The 16,717-nt window shown below is 31.1% G+C and overlaps 1 protein-coding gene across 3 annotated transcripts; it reads left to right on the top strand.

Annotated features, from left to right (window-relative positions):
- The first annotated feature begins 10,007 nt into the window (after window positions 1-10,007).
- LOC133300026 (chaperone protein dnaJ 16) lies at window positions 10,008-15,586 on the top strand. 3 transcript variants are annotated; one of them, XM_061499513.1, is made up of 13 exons: window positions 10,008-10,462; window positions 10,710-10,851; window positions 11,668-11,791; window positions 12,028-12,110; window positions 12,272-12,383; window positions 12,469-12,573; window positions 13,758-13,808; window positions 14,019-14,108; window positions 14,201-14,285; window positions 14,410-14,558; window positions 14,630-14,683; window positions 14,808-15,021; window positions 15,154-15,586. In XM_061499513.1, the coding sequence occupies exons 1-12, from the start codon at window positions 10,357-10,359 to the stop codon at window positions 15,018-15,020; spliced, it is 1,314 nt and encodes a 437-aa protein (XP_061355497.1). In that variant the 5' UTR covers window positions 10,008-10,356; the 3' UTR covers window position 15,021; window positions 15,154-15,586. The 3 variants fall into 3 exon arrangements, with proteins under 3 accessions (XP_061355497.1, XP_061355496.1, XP_061355498.1); XM_061499512.1 differs by having other exon boundaries at window positions 14,201-14,309; window positions 15,154-15,584; XM_061499514.1 differs by lacking the exon at window positions 10,710-10,851 and having other exon boundaries at window positions 14,201-14,309; window positions 15,154-15,584.
- Window positions 15,587-16,717: the final 1,131 nt, after the last annotated feature.

The raw sequence follows: 16,717 nt of genomic DNA, 5'->3' as shown, positions 1-16,717 counted from the left end.
ATTCACCATCATTAATTATTAATATTTATAGAGTTAGAACACTTGGGCTGCTTGAATGGGCAAATTAAAACTTCTTTTAATGTTGAAATGCTTGTTTAAGTTTGCTATTAAAATAATTAAATTGAAAATTTAAATTTACAAATATCATAAAGGACAGTTAATTGAAAACATAACTATAAGAATCATTTTAAAATTGTTGTATTCCACTTATTTATATATTGTTAAAATACTTACAATACAAAAAAAAAAAAAAAAACTCACTTTCGCCTCTTGTAATTGTAGAGTGTGTTAGAGGGTCTGATACTACATTATGAACGAGCTCTCTCCAAAAAGTTAATTTGTTAAGGTGCAAATAAAAGAATGAGTATATATACATGGAAAAAAGTATTTGTCATTTCAAATGACATAATTTTATATCATTTTAGGTGAAACAACGTTATTTTAGTGCAAATTTAATAATTTTTTAAAATTATCTCCCGCCAAATTAGGAAGAGAGAGAAAATAGAGGAAAGAGAATATAAAAAATATTAATTATGCAACAAGATGGCATCGTTTGATCTAAAATGATAAAAAAAACTGTCATTTAAAACAATAAATATTTTTTCTATATATATCCAAAAAACTATGTCATTTATATATATAGAGAGAATTTTTTCTATATATATATAAAAGTTCATTTGACACCGGTGTCAAACGAAAAAGTTTGACACCAAATCTTAACCGTTGATTTCCGTCAATCTAATGGTTATAATTTATTGAGAATTAATAATTAATCAATAAGTATGATCCAATAAATTGTAATTGTTAGATTCACGAAATTAATGGTTAAGATTTAATATCAAATTTTTTAGTTTGACACTGATGTCAAAGGATCCCTTCCTATATATATATATATATATATATATATATATATATATATATAGAGAGAGAGAGAGGTAGGATCCTTTGACACCGGTGTCAAATTTGAAATTTGACACCTCATCTGAGAGTCGTTCAATCAAAAAAGATCAATGGTGTTACATGCTTACAAATCAGAGTCGTTGATCTTTTTTGATCTAACGGCTCATAGATGAGGTGTCAAATTTGACACCGGTGTCAAAGGATCCTACCTCATATATATATATATATATATATATATATATATATGGGTTTACATTTCTGTAGCTGTTGTATGTGCAGCAATCAAATACTTGCCATATATATACTTGAAAGCATCGAATGTGGGAAATAATAACCATACAAAGGATGAAAGCACTAAATGTGGGGAATCATAACCATACACCTGTCGTTGTTGTACGTAAAGCGGCAGCAGAAATGATTTTATCATATATATATGTTATAATCATTTTACACCAGTGTAAGTTACATTCAATCATGAGCTTTGATCCTATTTATATTTAACGGTTTAATTTATTAGATATTTGAGCTGTTAGATGCAACTAAATCAATGATTCAGATATGTTGTAAGAATTCTAATTCTTACACCGGTGTAAGAATATCATGCCATATATATATATGGGAAATGTTATATTTACAAATTTTTTGTTTACAAATTACACTGTGTCTGACCGATCATACTTTAATCAAGAGTGTGTGCCAAGTCATACTTAGTGTAATTTAAAAAAAAATTGTAAATGGATCATTTCCTATATATATATATATATATATATATATATATATATATATATATATATATATTTCTAGCTACTTGAGATAAGGTTATTCCAAGCCGCACACTAATAATTATGTACTCCGGGTAGTACATAATTATAATGTTAAATTTACTTTTATCTCTCTCTATGTCAGCTGACAATTTATGAAAAGTATCTAAAGAGAAAGAAAAAAAAATAACTTTAACATTATAACTATGTACTACTGTGGTACATAATTATATAGGGTGGCTTGAAATAAGCTTATCTCAAGTAACTGGAGAAATGTTTGCCCATATATATAGGGCTTTGGTTTCGTCCTGTGGCATCAACAAATTTCGTTTCCTGCAACAAAAAATGACAAGTTAAATAATAATAAAGAATTGAAAGAGACACTCTTTTCAATAAAAAAAATTTGTCGTTGGTGTTGCATTACAGGAATCTTTTTCCTCTAACATTATTGTTATTTATCCCATATATATATATATATATATATATATATATATATATATATATAAGTTAGCATAGTAGATTGTACTTGCATAGCCTTCTAAGAACAATTATTTAATTATTATTATTATTACTCACTTTAATTATCTTTTTGAGGCGAATCGACTACTTAGTATTATTGAAATATTCAAGTGTAATGAGTTCCACATTGGTTGATAATGGGCTAAGTGAAGTGCATATAAGTAGGAGGACCTATAAACCCAATACCTTAAGGTTTTGGGTTAAGATGTGATGTCGGACCCACTTGATATGATGATATAACTTAGTCCATTGATGGTGGTCTCCCGCCACAGGCTTCCCCTAGGACCCACCTGACAAAATCGAGTACCCCAAGTTCGAGTACAAATCGTGGCATACATCAGGCTCCCAACTGCACTAGCATAAAGAACTGACGAAGGATACATTGGTGGGAACAACGCCAAAAACTTGTTGCGATCACAACAATTATATTAGTCGTATGTGGTACTCGGTTGAGTGGGAGTATATCAATGTTGGGTTTCACACTTAAAGAGGAGTGATTGTTAGAATATTCAAGTGTGATAGTACCACATTGGTTGGTAATGAGTTAAGTGAAGTGAATATAAATGGATGGACCTATGAACCCAATGCCTTAAAGTTTTGGGTTGAGATGTGGTGTCAGATCCACTTGATGTATTTGATCTACTTAGCTCATTGATGGTGGTCTCCAACCACAGTCTCCTCCTGAACTCACTTGACAAATATCCCCAGAGGTTTTAACTCTTTGAGTCGCCTTTTCCCAAATATGTATTTAATGGGAATCGATCTCATATTCTTTCATCACGTACTTAGCATATGTTGCTAAATGAGCTATATACTCATTAAGTTATTATTAGGAAAAAGTTCAAAAACACCCCATGGTTTTGCTTTGAATCACTTTCATCCTTATGCATTTTTTTAATCACTTCCATCCAAATTCATTCTTAACACTGTAAAAAAAGTTAATTAATCTACCTATTATACCCTTCTTAGAATAAAAGAATATACTAATATGACCAAAAAAATAATAAAACTTACAATATTTACAAAGAATAAAAAATGACAAAAAATTAAAAATCAATAACACTTCATATATTGAAAATTTATAACAGTATCATAAAAGATTAAAAAAAATGAAAATAGTTGAAAAAATAAATTGAAGACAAAAAAAAGTAGAAGAAAAAATAAGACCAAATATATTTTAAAAAATATAAATTAAGGATAAAAAAAAATAACACTATAGATGTTGAAATTTTTCTTCCATTTCTTTTAACAATTAGAAAAGACTAAAAGTTTTTACCAAAAAAAAGAAAAGACTAAAAGTATATATATATATATATATATATATATATATATATATATATATATATATATATAAAAGAAAAACAAATGAAATATATCTAAATCAAAAAGAAGGAAATAATCTAAGGACAAAAAAAATTAAATAAAAATAAAACTAATTATATTGAAAACTTACATATTTCTTTTTCTTCTATTTCTTTTTTTAGTCTATTTTCTTGTTTATGATTTAGACTATTTTTTTAATTTTTTGTTTTATTATTTTCTATCACTTCAATATATTTGGTCTTATTTTTTATCCTTAATTTATTTTCTTCATTTTGATTTAGACATATTTAATCTTTTTTCTATGTTTTTTTTTTAATTTTTCGTGTTATTTGTAAGTGTTGTAACTTGTAAGTTTCCACAATATTTGATTTTATTTTTTCTTTTTTGTCATTATTTGATTGTCTTATTTTTTGTGTGGAGATATTTCAATTAGTTCATCATTTTGCGATTAGTCCGATTCGGAGTGAATTTTGGGATTAAGGCTTGAAACCTCTCCCAAAGACAGTACTGTGGAGAATCAATTCTCATCGCACCTACTCAGTTCCCTTGCGTCTAGGGGTGTTAGCGAGCCGAGCCGAGCTTTGGTCTTAACGGTCCGAGCCTGTGTTTAAATGTGTCAGACTAGCCTTAGCCTGTTACTTGTTACGAATATAATATCAGTCTGTGGCCTTGCTCATTTACAAAAAACAAAAGCCTGGTTTAGCCTGTTAGCCTGATTTAAAAAAATAAGATAACAAAAATTTATCCAAACAAAATATACAATCAACAGCACTAGTAATTCCATAAATATTCATAAATTTAATGTATATCCAAATAGCATAATATAAAATAAAATCATTCAAAAAATATGTTTAATTAATAAAATGGGATGGAATGAATTAAGAAGAGAGAGAGCTATCACAAGTAGTATAAAAAATAAAAAATAAAATAAAATAAATAATATATTAGGCAAGTCTGAGAGGCTCTAAGGCCGAGCTTTTGAATTGGAGCCTGAGGCCTTTTTATTAAACGAGCTTTTATACAAGTCCAAGCCTGGGTCCAACAATCAATTTTAGACATGTAAGCTCAGGCCTTCACGAGCTGAGACAAAGGTCCCTGGCTAGTTTAGCACCCCTTGCGTCATCTAAGTTACCATCATTTGGGGTCGATTGTCTTATTTTAAGAAGGGAAAAATAGGTAGATTTGGTTTATCAAAAATAAAAATAAAAATTGATAGATTTGTTAAATTTCTAACTGTGTTAAGGATAAACTTGCATTGAAAAAATCATAAAGGAATAGTGATGAAAAAAAAAACCTGTGGGTAAGTAATTCAAAGCAAAATCGTTGGTTTTTTGTTGTTGTTGAACTTTTCCATTATTATTATTATTATTTTGGTTAACTATTATATATGTCATAGCTAACAACAGCGGAGGTAGTTCAAATCCATGGCAATTGACAATGAGGCTTGATCTTACTTGTTCAATCAAAGACTACAATTGTGCCAATGGATAAAAGAAAGTGTGAAACATAAATTTTTTCCAGCATCATCAACTTTGAACCATAATAGCAAATTGCATTATCCTTTACGATTGTCGCAAATTGATTATCCAACAAATTATTAAAAAAAAAAAATTGAGATCAATGCAATAAATTTTTTTACTGACGAGTAACTGAGAAGTCGGACAAAAGATAATTTAGTATCATAATTTAAATATTCCTAATTATTAAAAAAATAAATATTAAATAATTTTTGCGATCCTAATATAATAAATATTTGTTTATTTAAAATTTTCCCTTGTTTTTCAAAAGTTAAAATTTTAACAGTGCACTTCTGTATAATGGAGCATTAACAAGATCACATACGCCGCTTGAGCACTAATACCTTTTTTTTTAACATTTTGTGTGTGTAAATAAATACACAGTTATCTAAATGCAATTCATCTATTCAGATGGCCAGTAACTAAAAAGCTATATAAATGTTGGGTTTTATAAGAGTTATGTTATAGGAAAAGTGATTCTGTAATGTTATAGAGATTCGTTTTGCGAGACGTAATTTTTTTTTTCTTTTTTCTTCAAAAAGTGTGGGCCCCACAAAATATTATGTGTGTAGAAAAGTTTGTTGCATCATGTTAAATAACAAATGCAAACCCCATAAATGTTATCTAGCAAATCTAATTTTTACTAATATTTTTAGATATAATTACGCTTTTCTTATTTGAGGGATAAAAATGTGTGTTTTAATTCATTTAGAAATATATATATATATATATATATATATATATATATATATGTATATATATATATATATATATGTATATGAGAAATATTATATTTACAGACTATACTAGGTATGACCGGTCATATTTAATGTAATTTGTAAGAAAAATTTGTAAACGATTTCTTCATATATATATATAATGGCGGACCTGTTTGGTCGCCCATGTCCGCACTTGCGGACATGAATCCCTGCAATTTTTTTTTAAAACATAGTCGTAAAGCATGATTTCATTAGATTAGGCTTTGCTTGGATATATAACGAGGGATGAAATGGAAATGAATGAAATACGGTGGGATGGAATGTGATACCATATATTTTATTGGATATTTTATGATGCCATATAACAAATCAGCTTGATTAAAAAATAAAATAAAAGGTGTTGAGAATAATTTTTTATGTTAAGTTGAAGTTTTTTTCTTTTATTATTTATGTTTTTTGTTTTTAATACATTTAAATTTTTTTTAAAAAAATATTTTCGGGGACGCTGCCCCCCGAACACCCGTCATTAAATGTGTGGACATAAATAATATTTTATGGATCACCGATGTGTGTGTGTATATATATATATATATATATATATATATATATATATATATATATATATATATATGAGGTAGGATCCTTTGACACCGGTGTCAAATTTCAATTTTGACACCTCCTCTGAGAGCCGTTAGATAAAAAAAATCAATGGTGTCACATGCTTGCAAATCATAGTCGATGATTTTTTTTATCTAACGGCTCCCAGATGAGGTGTCAAAATCGAAATTTGACACTGGTGTTAAAGGATCCTACCTCTATATATATATATATATATATATATACACACGGGAAATAATAGTCTCATGTTGTAGGAGACTACTATCTTATGCCATAGACACTTCGATAAGTGTGCTGCTATTTTTTTTTCTTTTCTTTTCTCTTTTTTAATGGTGGGTCCTATCATTTTGTGTCTTTGCATAAGATATGCTCTCTCCTACAACATGAGAGTAGACAAACCCATATATACGCATATATGATTGACTGTTATTATCAGTGTTTTAAAACCTCACCTCGCCTCCCGGGTTGACCCGGGTCAACCTTGATCCCTCCCCTATGAGGGTTGGGGTCACAAGTTGGACCCTATATGCACATCGACCCCTCTGACCCCCAAAACTCGGCCGGGTTTTAGTGACTCCCGGGTCAGAGGGGTCAAAGGGGGTCACTGCATGTTTTTTTCTTAAAAAAGAATTATCTGAAACAATGTCGTTTTATTAAAAAAATAAAATGAAAATGCTTACAAACCTAAATCTAATCGTTCTCTTTTCTCACAGTGACCTAGACATCTTCAATCTTCACCTCGCTGCCGTGAATCTTCTAGAAAAGGTAAGAATTTTTCCCTATTCAAATGAAATCCTTACATCTGTTGATGGAAAACAAAAACTCATTCTTACCTCTTTAAATTTTTCTTTGTCAGAGACCTTATCAAAAGAGGCTGAACCGGGTTACTGTAGTGACCCCATTAGAATATAAGTTTTGTAATTTGGTATCTTGATATTTTAATTAGGTCGTGTAATATTGACTTGTGGTTGTAATTGGTGAATTATGTTAAGTATATTTTGAATCTTTGATGATTGGTGATTTGTTTTTTAATATTTTCATATATATATATATATATATATATGTAATAAATAAAATCGGATCAGCGTAGAGATCCCGTGACCCCCTGATGGAACCCGTGATCCCATGACTCCTGCGGATTTTTAAACACTGGTTATTATGGATCCAACTATGTAACAGCTATCACGTTCGGTGTCCTGCAGCACCGGTAAATTTCGTTCGACATCTTGATTGCCAAATGAAACACATACCTCATGTTCGAGTGATTATTTATTTAGGGGAATAATAGGAAAATAATAATTTTTCCTGTAGAGATATTATATTGTGGGTTTCATGTATTATTTTTTTTCTTCTCTTTTTGCTATTTTTTTCTATTGCAGGAAAATTTTATTTTCCTTATCATGTGATTGATCGATTACCCTTTATTTATTGGCAAATTTTTGTATCATATTGCAGAAATTTCTAAAATAAAAAAATAAACATACCTTTTAGTTGTCATTTCTTGAACCCCACAAAAGTACACTTTTACGTAGTGATCTTTTTAGATTTGCAATTTAAACCATTCCCAGTTTGTACTTTTGACAAAAAAAAAAAAAAAAGTTTGTACTGATCACAAAAATAATTTGTCCTCTTTAGCTAAACCATGCCAATCATATTACCTTAGCAAGTGGGGACCCTAATAATGTATTATTAATGGTGTCCCCGGATATATAGAGTATCAGATAAACGTTCTTAAAGTCGAAGGTCTTCTAAATTTGTCAATACTTAACTATTCTCCTTCAGTTCTACCCTTAAAAAGCAAGAAATATTTCAAATTAAGAACATACTGAAATGGTGAATATTGTTGAGATTAATATTCATTACGAGTCTCAATTTCTTAGCTTTCTAGCATTGATTATGGCTATTGCTAATCATCTTTCATCCATCTCATTCCAGCTGGTTTAAATTTAAGTGTTTGATGTTTGAGCAAAATGTTTTGAAAAGAACCGAAGCAATCTTTCCATGCACCGGGTGCGCGCTACGCACATTCCTTTTTGGTCGTTGAATTTTGATGCCACGCAACATTCTCAAATTCACTTTTTGTTTTGTTTTAAAACCCAAAGAAAGAAACAAAAAAACTAATTAACGAGAATTTGGTTAAACCTAATTCCAGCCAAGCCCAATAAAGCGCGAATTTGAAAAAAAATAAAAATACTTTACACCTAAATTTAAAGAATCACTGTGCTTAACAATAACATCTCCACGTGTTTTTCCTTTCTTAAAAAAGTGTGAGACCAAATTAATTTTTAAGAATTAACTAAGAATTGTTGATTGAATATGATGGGTTTAAAAAAAATAAATTAACTGATATAATTTAATTATTTTCTTATGATATTTAATCGATCTAGTTTAAAATATAAATATAATCCAATTCAACTCAGTATAAAATAATTTAAATTAGAGCAATTTTTTAATTTTTATTAAAATTTGAGAATAAAAAGATCTATCAAAATAAGTTAAAAATGAGTTTAAATTAATTTGTCAACATACAATAAATTTAAATTTAAATTCTAAACATAAGTCGAATTATTTGTCAATAATATAATTATATAAAAAATAAAAAAATAAAATAAAAGTATAGTAACAACGTTTCTAAATAAAATAGGAACAGTATATAAATTTCTCAAGTAAAGTATTATTTTAAAATGTATATATAAAGTTTTAATTCTTTTGAACTGTATTGATTTCTAAATTTAAATTAAAAATTCGTTGAATTTAAATATTTTAAAATATTTTAATTTATTTAATTTTCAAATTTTAGCTCGATTGTGTAGTTTTAATCACTCTGCCCAAAATCAAAGGGATCTGTAATCCCATATACCACGGTATTGATGGGATAGGTTTTGTTACGCCCATTTTGAATGAAAGGGAGGACACCCCTATAATTCAATGGGATTGGTCACAAATTTAGGTCATTAGTTTTCAAATTAAAATCGATCTATAATTTGTTCTTAGACTAATATCGTATTTGTGTATTGAATTGATTAACAGACACGTCAGTGTATATGTATAGAAAGACAATTATGATAATATTATTTTTAATGACAAAATTAATATCTCTTTATTAAAAAGTAAGGAGTGAATCTTTTTACATCTCATTTCATTATGAATACGTGGAAATTTCAATTATCCAGAATTTTCAACGACAGAGAAACTTTAAACAATTAAAACGGTAACTTTAAATTTTCCGCAAGCTTAATTAAGGATTATAGATTTGTCATTAAGACTCAGCTGTTATAACCTCATATTATAATTTGTCATAAAAAATTATAAAAGGATGAAATCGTCTTACCTGAAAGGATGACATTAAAATGGAACATGTTGATTTGTCATTAACTACGTGACAATAATTGTTAATTTATAATTAAGAATTATGGACAGATCACAGATGTGAAATCTTCTCACATAATTAGCAGAATTTATTATACATAAATCGTAATAATAGTACACAGCCATAATCTATGTCAGTTGAAATTGAGTTGTCAACCTTCCCGTGCGCACTACGCACAGGGTGCACTTTACCAGCAAGGCAATTCGTTTTCAAAAAATAACTTTTTTTTTAAATAAAAAAAAAGATAAAAATAAAATTCCAACAAATTTCCCCTCCAATTTTCTCGTCCTCTTGTCTCTTGTTGTTTCTCTCTCTTGTTTCTCTCTCCTCCTTCCTCCAAAGCTCAGCTCCAGCTTGGAGGGTTCATGGTGGAGCTTCTGGATCTCACCGCCACGAATCCCCAATGCTCCTTCAACTCTCGATCCTCACCATGACTCGCCACCGTGGGAAAACCCTCCCTCTTCACCTTCAATCCTTCGATTTCAAATCTTCCTGAGACTCTTCTTTCTGTTTCGGCCAAAAAAGGGGGGTGAAGCTGAGTTCTAGCGTTCTGCAAAAAAGAAGAAGAAATTCACGACATCGTTGAGTTGGTCGCAGGATGCCAGGACATCGGTCGAAGTCGGAGAAGCATGACGGAGAGAAGCAGCTCCGGCGGGATCCCTACGAGGTCCTCGGCGTTTCCCGCAACTCAACGGATCAAGAAATCAAAACCGCTTACCGGAAAATGGCCCTCAAGTATGTTTCGTTTTGCTTCTCGCGGTGGCTTGCTTTGTTATTATTTTTGAACCGTTCTTCGTAGAGAGTAGGATAGTTTAATAGGGAAAATATAAGGGTTTTACATGGCATTGATTTTTGAGTATGCTGGAGATAATTTATAATATTAGAAGTTAAGTTTGAATATTGTTATGTTTGAAAAGTGTTCTCTTTATAATGTTGCTTGATGCTTTATAAAAAAGAGTATTTTTTTTATTGTAATTCTCAGAGTCTCAGAGAGACTTAACGTGTGAGAAAATAGCACTATGTATGAAGACGCTGCTGCAGCCACTCGGTCAAGACCGGTTACTTAGACACAGAACTGCAGAATCCCTTGCAAAAATCTTCTCCTTCGCTTGTTTTAAGCCTAGGTGAAGTCATGATTCATGAAAACGGTTTTCTTTTTATATATTTCATTCTTTCCCTCCATGCATCGGTTGGTAGGTGTTGCCGAGATTTTTGAGCCAAATTCAATCAAAAGTTTAACCAACTAGATGGATTCCAAATTATACTATATTTTAATATAGATGATTGATGGAAGTAGTCTTCGTAACTACTTATTGTGGCTGGGCGTTCGCAGAAGTACTTAATGCTTGATAATGATATTATACTTAACCTAAAATAGATAAGGATAATGCTAACTATTAAATGATATCTGGCCTAGTGGCCTTTGAATATAAAATTCTCGTATAGGTGGAGGAACTAAGAAGCTGCATAGAAGGTTGTTTTATTTTGTGCTAAAACATTTTTGGTCCTAGAATCAAATAAGATGACATAGGTCATATTAATTTGGAAAAAGAAAAAGAGAAGAGGCTGTTAAAAATAATAAAACTATTACATTGGAAAACATTCATTTTTACCCTCGTTTGATTTTAGCCAGAGCACCTTTTTGTTTTAATTTTTCACACATACTGATTGATCATCCAGATAAGCCCCAATAACCTTCCAAAGATAATGTTGGAATGAAGGCTCTGCTCATGTTGTCAGATTGGTTTCATGCATCTGATATGAGCACTTAACAGTTTAAAATAAAACTTCAAAACTTCATGGAGTTTTACTGAAATAAAGTAATGCTCCTTCAGGGGCACCTGTTTACTCTAATTGACTGTTCTTCCTGTCTTCTTTTCATATGAATAGAGTTGGTTAATTACTTAATTTATTAATTGGCTAAACCTATTCCATTTCAGATATCATCCTGACAAGAATGCTAATGATCCTAAAGCTGCCGATATGTTTAAAGAGGTTACCTTTTCTTATAATATTTTGTCAGACCCTGACAAAAGGCGTCAGTACGACTCAGCTGGCTTTGAGGTGATATAAGTTGTGTTAATATGATGAACCATTAAGACTTTAGGAGGGTCATCAATCCTCCAAGTTTACATTTTCCGTTGCTTTTTACTGATTCCAATTTTGTACCATTTTTTTCCCAAATTTCTTTTTTTCTAAAATAAAATTTTATCTTGAATCTCTTCGCATGGATCATTTAAAAAAAAAAAAACTCCCCGTTAAACCCGACTAGTGGTGAAATATTTCATGTTTTTGTGTAGGCTGTTGAATCAGATAGCCAAGAGTTGGAGTTGGATCTTTCAAGTTTGGGTGCTGTCAATACGATGTTTGCAGCACTTTTTAGGTAAGAAGGCTGAATATGCTTCTCTTTGAATTGACTTTTTAACCCCTTTTCTCTTGTTGAGTGCTTAAACATAGCTACATGTTTCCTTTTGTTTTGAGTTCTTCCTGTCGGTTCTCTAGTTTTCCCTCCTTTTCATGATCAACTTTCCCCATACATGACAGTAAACTTGGTGTGCCAATCAAGACAACTGTATCTGCTACTGTTTTGGAAGAGGCACTCAATGGTTTAGTTTCCATTCGTCCACTTCCATTGGGACAGTTTATATCTAAAAAGGTGAGCTGCTTCTATTTTTAATTCATTGATCCCTATTTAGTCACATTTTTCTTTTGTTTATTTTTTTGGTACCTTCATCTGACAGGTTGAGAAGCAATGTGCACACTTCTATTCAGTTACAATAACAGAAGAGGAAGCACGAGCTGGGTTTGTTTGTCGAGTGCAATCATCAGACAAAAGCAAGTTCAAGGTTGGAATTTAAATCTCTGCCATTCATGTATATAAAGATTGCATGTGAGTTATGATCAACCTGCTGATCTTAAAATATTTGTTCATGCTTCATGGAGTCTTGTTTCTTCTCAGAATTCTATAAAAATATATGATTTCCAGAAAGATTAGTTTTTTGGGGGGTGGGTGTTCTAGATACATCAAATGTTCATTTTATTTTCCTAGAAATAAATTGGTAGTTTGAACTCTTGGTCAACTTTTAAAAGCATTTTGAATTTACTCGAATATCCATCCATTATGCTATTGATCTCCTTCTGTTGAGCAGTTTCACATGTCCTGGATCTGTTTGAATAATTAGGAAGATTATCATTCGTCTTCCTTCCCTTTATGTGAGCACTGATTTCTATAGCTCAAGTTGACGTCTGGTCAATTGCTTTACCAGTAATTGTGATACCAGTCTTGCTATTTTTGTCATGTAGTTTTGCTTCAAAACAAAAATCCAGTCTCTTACAATGGGGATACATAGTATAAATCATAAAACTATTCTTTTGATTTTCATTCCTCATACAATTAAAGTGGTATTAATAGTATATCCCTTGTACTACTCTAGAAATTGGTAAGATAATTTGGTATGATTTGGGCCCTGATTCACTGTTTTGTTGACAAAATGCTACTCCATATATGCAGATGGGCTACCTCTGGACTCTATTATCACCCTTTTCTTGTTTATTGATAGTGATTATGATATGAAGTTCAATCATAATTCATAATGTTATCCAAGAGTTTCATTTTTTTTTTCTCAATGCAACTAGGAGACTAATTGATTTTGGAGTTGTTTCTAATTTACTGCATGTTAGGGAGCCAAACCCAAATTTACTTGAGATCTTAATGCTCACTTGACCTGCTAGATGAGATTGATTCTATTTGACTGTAATGATTTGTTCTTGGGGAACTTTGAACTTGGACTTTCATCAAAGTAATCCTGTATCTTAACTATAAAATAGTGGTTAAACTACCCCTTTAGCTGTGTAATTTATTTGTCTCCTGCTTTTACTGTTTTAAATTTTTTTTTTTTTTTTGTACATTATAAATTATTAATCTGTATATTTTAACTATTGTTCAACTTGATTTCATAAAATTTTAATCATTTCAAAAAAAATACTCTGTTATGTTTGTAAATGATCATTTTTTAATGGGTTTCCACAGTTATTATATTTTGACCGGGAAGACAACGGTGGTTTAAGTCTTGCACTTCAGGTATTTTACATTTTCCCTGTGTGTGTCTGAAAATAATGTATGTTTTCTCTCTCTCTCTCTTTTTTTTTTTCCTTTTTTTCCTGAGGAATTAAATATTTCTTATGTAATGTTTAGTCATTGCACGTTAGTGGCTCTCTTGTAATTACTTCATAATTTTTTTTTCCTCTTCTGACTTCTGAACATTCTAAGACGTTTTAATTATTATTGTAGGAAGACAGTGCCAAAACAGGGAAGGTTACCTCTGCTGGAATGTATTTTCTTGGGTTTCCTGTTTATCGGTTAGATCAGACAATGAACTCTGTGAGTTGCTTCTGGAAACGGATATTATTCACTTTACATTTTTTCTATCTTTTTTCATTTTAAAATTTGGTTCTTGAATTATTTCTCTACAGATAGCTGCTGCTAAGGATCCAGATACATCATTTTTCAGAAAGCTGGATGGATTCCAGCCTTGTGAATTGACAGAATTGAAGGCTGGTACCCATGTATTTGCAGTTTATGGTATTTGCATACTTCGATGCCCAGTGCTGCTTGTTATGTTTATTGACTAAAATTAGGCTCTATAGGAATTGACTATTACATGCTGTCAAATTTCTTCTAGGTGACAACTTTTTCAAAAGTGCAAACTATACAATAGAAGCTCTGTGTGCTGCACCTTTTAGTGAAGAAAAGGAAAATTTAAGAAATGTAGAAGCTCAAATTTTGTCTAAAAGGGCAGAAATGTCGAAGTTTGAGACAGAATATCGAGAGGTGTGCATTTTGTTGCTAGCATTCTATATATTACGTATCTTTTCATCAAATCTCACACTGGCTCTTCGTAGGTTCTGGCACAATTCACAGAGATGACAAGCAGATATGCACATGAAATGCAAGCAGTGAGTTTTTCTTTTCCTTTTCAAAGGGTTTCTATGTTTCATCCGCCCACAAAAAAATAAAAATAAATAAAAAATGAAAAATCAAATGGAAGCTATTGAACTTCTGCTATTTATTGTTTTGCAGATTGACGAGCTACTGAAACAAAGAAATGAAATACATGCATCATACACTATTGCTCCTTTAAAACGGAGTACAAGTAAGAGCAGGAGTAAAAATTCTTCCAAGGAGGCAAAAGAAGATAGTCAAGCAAGAGAGAAGAGGAATATAAGAGATCGGCCAAAGAAGAAGAAATGGTATAACATCCATTTAAGAGTAGATAAGAGAAAGGCTTGCTGAGGTGAGAATTGGAGAATTAACAAGTTCTGTCACTCGTTTATTGTTAAATAATGCTTTATTTTATTGTTTGCTTGTCAAATTTGAATGCCACGGTGAGACTAAAATCAGTTGATCTGCACTCTTAATTGTTCAGCATTTGTTCAAGCTATAAGACGAAGGCTTTGCCAAAGCAACAACCAAATGTCGTTGGAAGTTTTCATTTGTGTCACTGAAGCATGTCAAGGATGACAACAACTCATTGTTTTTGTATAATCCCTTTTGCCCTTTCCTTTTAATGTCTCAGTAGCTCATCCTCATCTTCAGAATCCGTACTTGTAAATTGTTTGATTTATTGATGAAGCATGATCAACTCTCTGCGCGGGTTGTAATTTTGTTTAGAAGCAATGGCAAAGCTTTGGAGGATAGAGCCAAGTATTTTCTTGCTCAATGGTAAATTCAAATTTCAAATAGCTGGAATTTGGCCAAACAGTCTGGTTGCATACTTATTAACTTATAATCTGCTTGTACTTCTCATGTTTTGCCGTTTTTTTTTTCTTTGTCCTCTGCCCTCTTGAATTTGCATTATATTCACGCCGTATATTTAATAAATGCAATCGATTCCTTCTCAGAACCTTGATTTTATGCTGGAAATTATGATTATGAGTGCAGTGATTGGTTGCTGAGTCCTGTGCATTTTATTATTTTATTTATGGGTTTTCGTTTTATCCTTTAACATAACACAACAAACTTTTCTACACTCACAACATTTTGTGGAGCTCACACTTTTTAAAACAAAAAAATAAATAAAAAATTAAGGCACGCAAAACGAATCTCTATAACATTACACAATCACTTTTCCTACAACATAACTTTTATAAAACTCTTTATTTATTCATTTACGTTAATCTTGGTGGAGGGGTGACAAGTTGGAGGGCTGCTTGTTTGATCTCATTAGTCATTAATACAGAAAAATGGCTTGAATTAAATATGGACCTTTACATCGGCATTGCAAGGATCTAATGATATCTCAAGACAGTTTTTGATAATTGGACACTATTTGATAGACAAGTAATGATGTAGCCAAACTGGATGCAACAACAGAAAAGAGACATAGATACTACTGTCCCGCTGCTAAGAGTGCGATAAGCCCATGGGATGTTTTGACACAGCTTCCTCAGCCCCGCTGCCTACTCAGTGTTGTATCATGTATGCAGTGTAAACCCCGAGGTGTTGCTGAAGTTGAAGAGCCTGTTGTTGAAATTTTTACAGTGAGAGAATCCAACTGCATGTGCATCAACCAGACCTACCATTTCTTGCTTGGAGAACCCTTTTGAGTTGGGGTTTGTTATGACATGAAACACTGTCATTGGGAGTGACGAGTGCTTGGATAAAGAAAGATGAAGGTAGTCGAATTTGGCATAAAAAATTTGGCAACATCAACATCAACGATCTTTATCCCAAATTAATTAGGTCGGTAATAGATGAACCCAAGTGAAAGGTACTAAGAGATAAAATAAAAATAATATATATATATATATATATATATATATATATATATATATATATGGGAAATGTTATAGTTACTATCTCTTTTTCTTACTACTAGTTATTACTAAATCGTAACCGTTGATTTCTGTCAATTTAACGGTTATAATTTATTAAAAATTAAAAATTAATTAATAAGTATGACCCAATAAATTATAACCGTTAGATTGAGG

This window comes from Gastrolobium bilobum, unplaced genomic scaffold (genome assembly GCF_033153095.1).
Source record: "Gastrolobium bilobum isolate Gb01-03AN ecotype WA unplaced genomic scaffold, APGP_CSIRO_Gbil_v1 utg5066, whole genome shotgun sequence".
Lineage (NCBI taxonomy): Eukaryota > Viridiplantae > Streptophyta > Magnoliopsida > Fabales > Fabaceae > Gastrolobium > Gastrolobium bilobum.
This window is presented reverse-complemented; position numbering and strand designations above follow the sequence as displayed.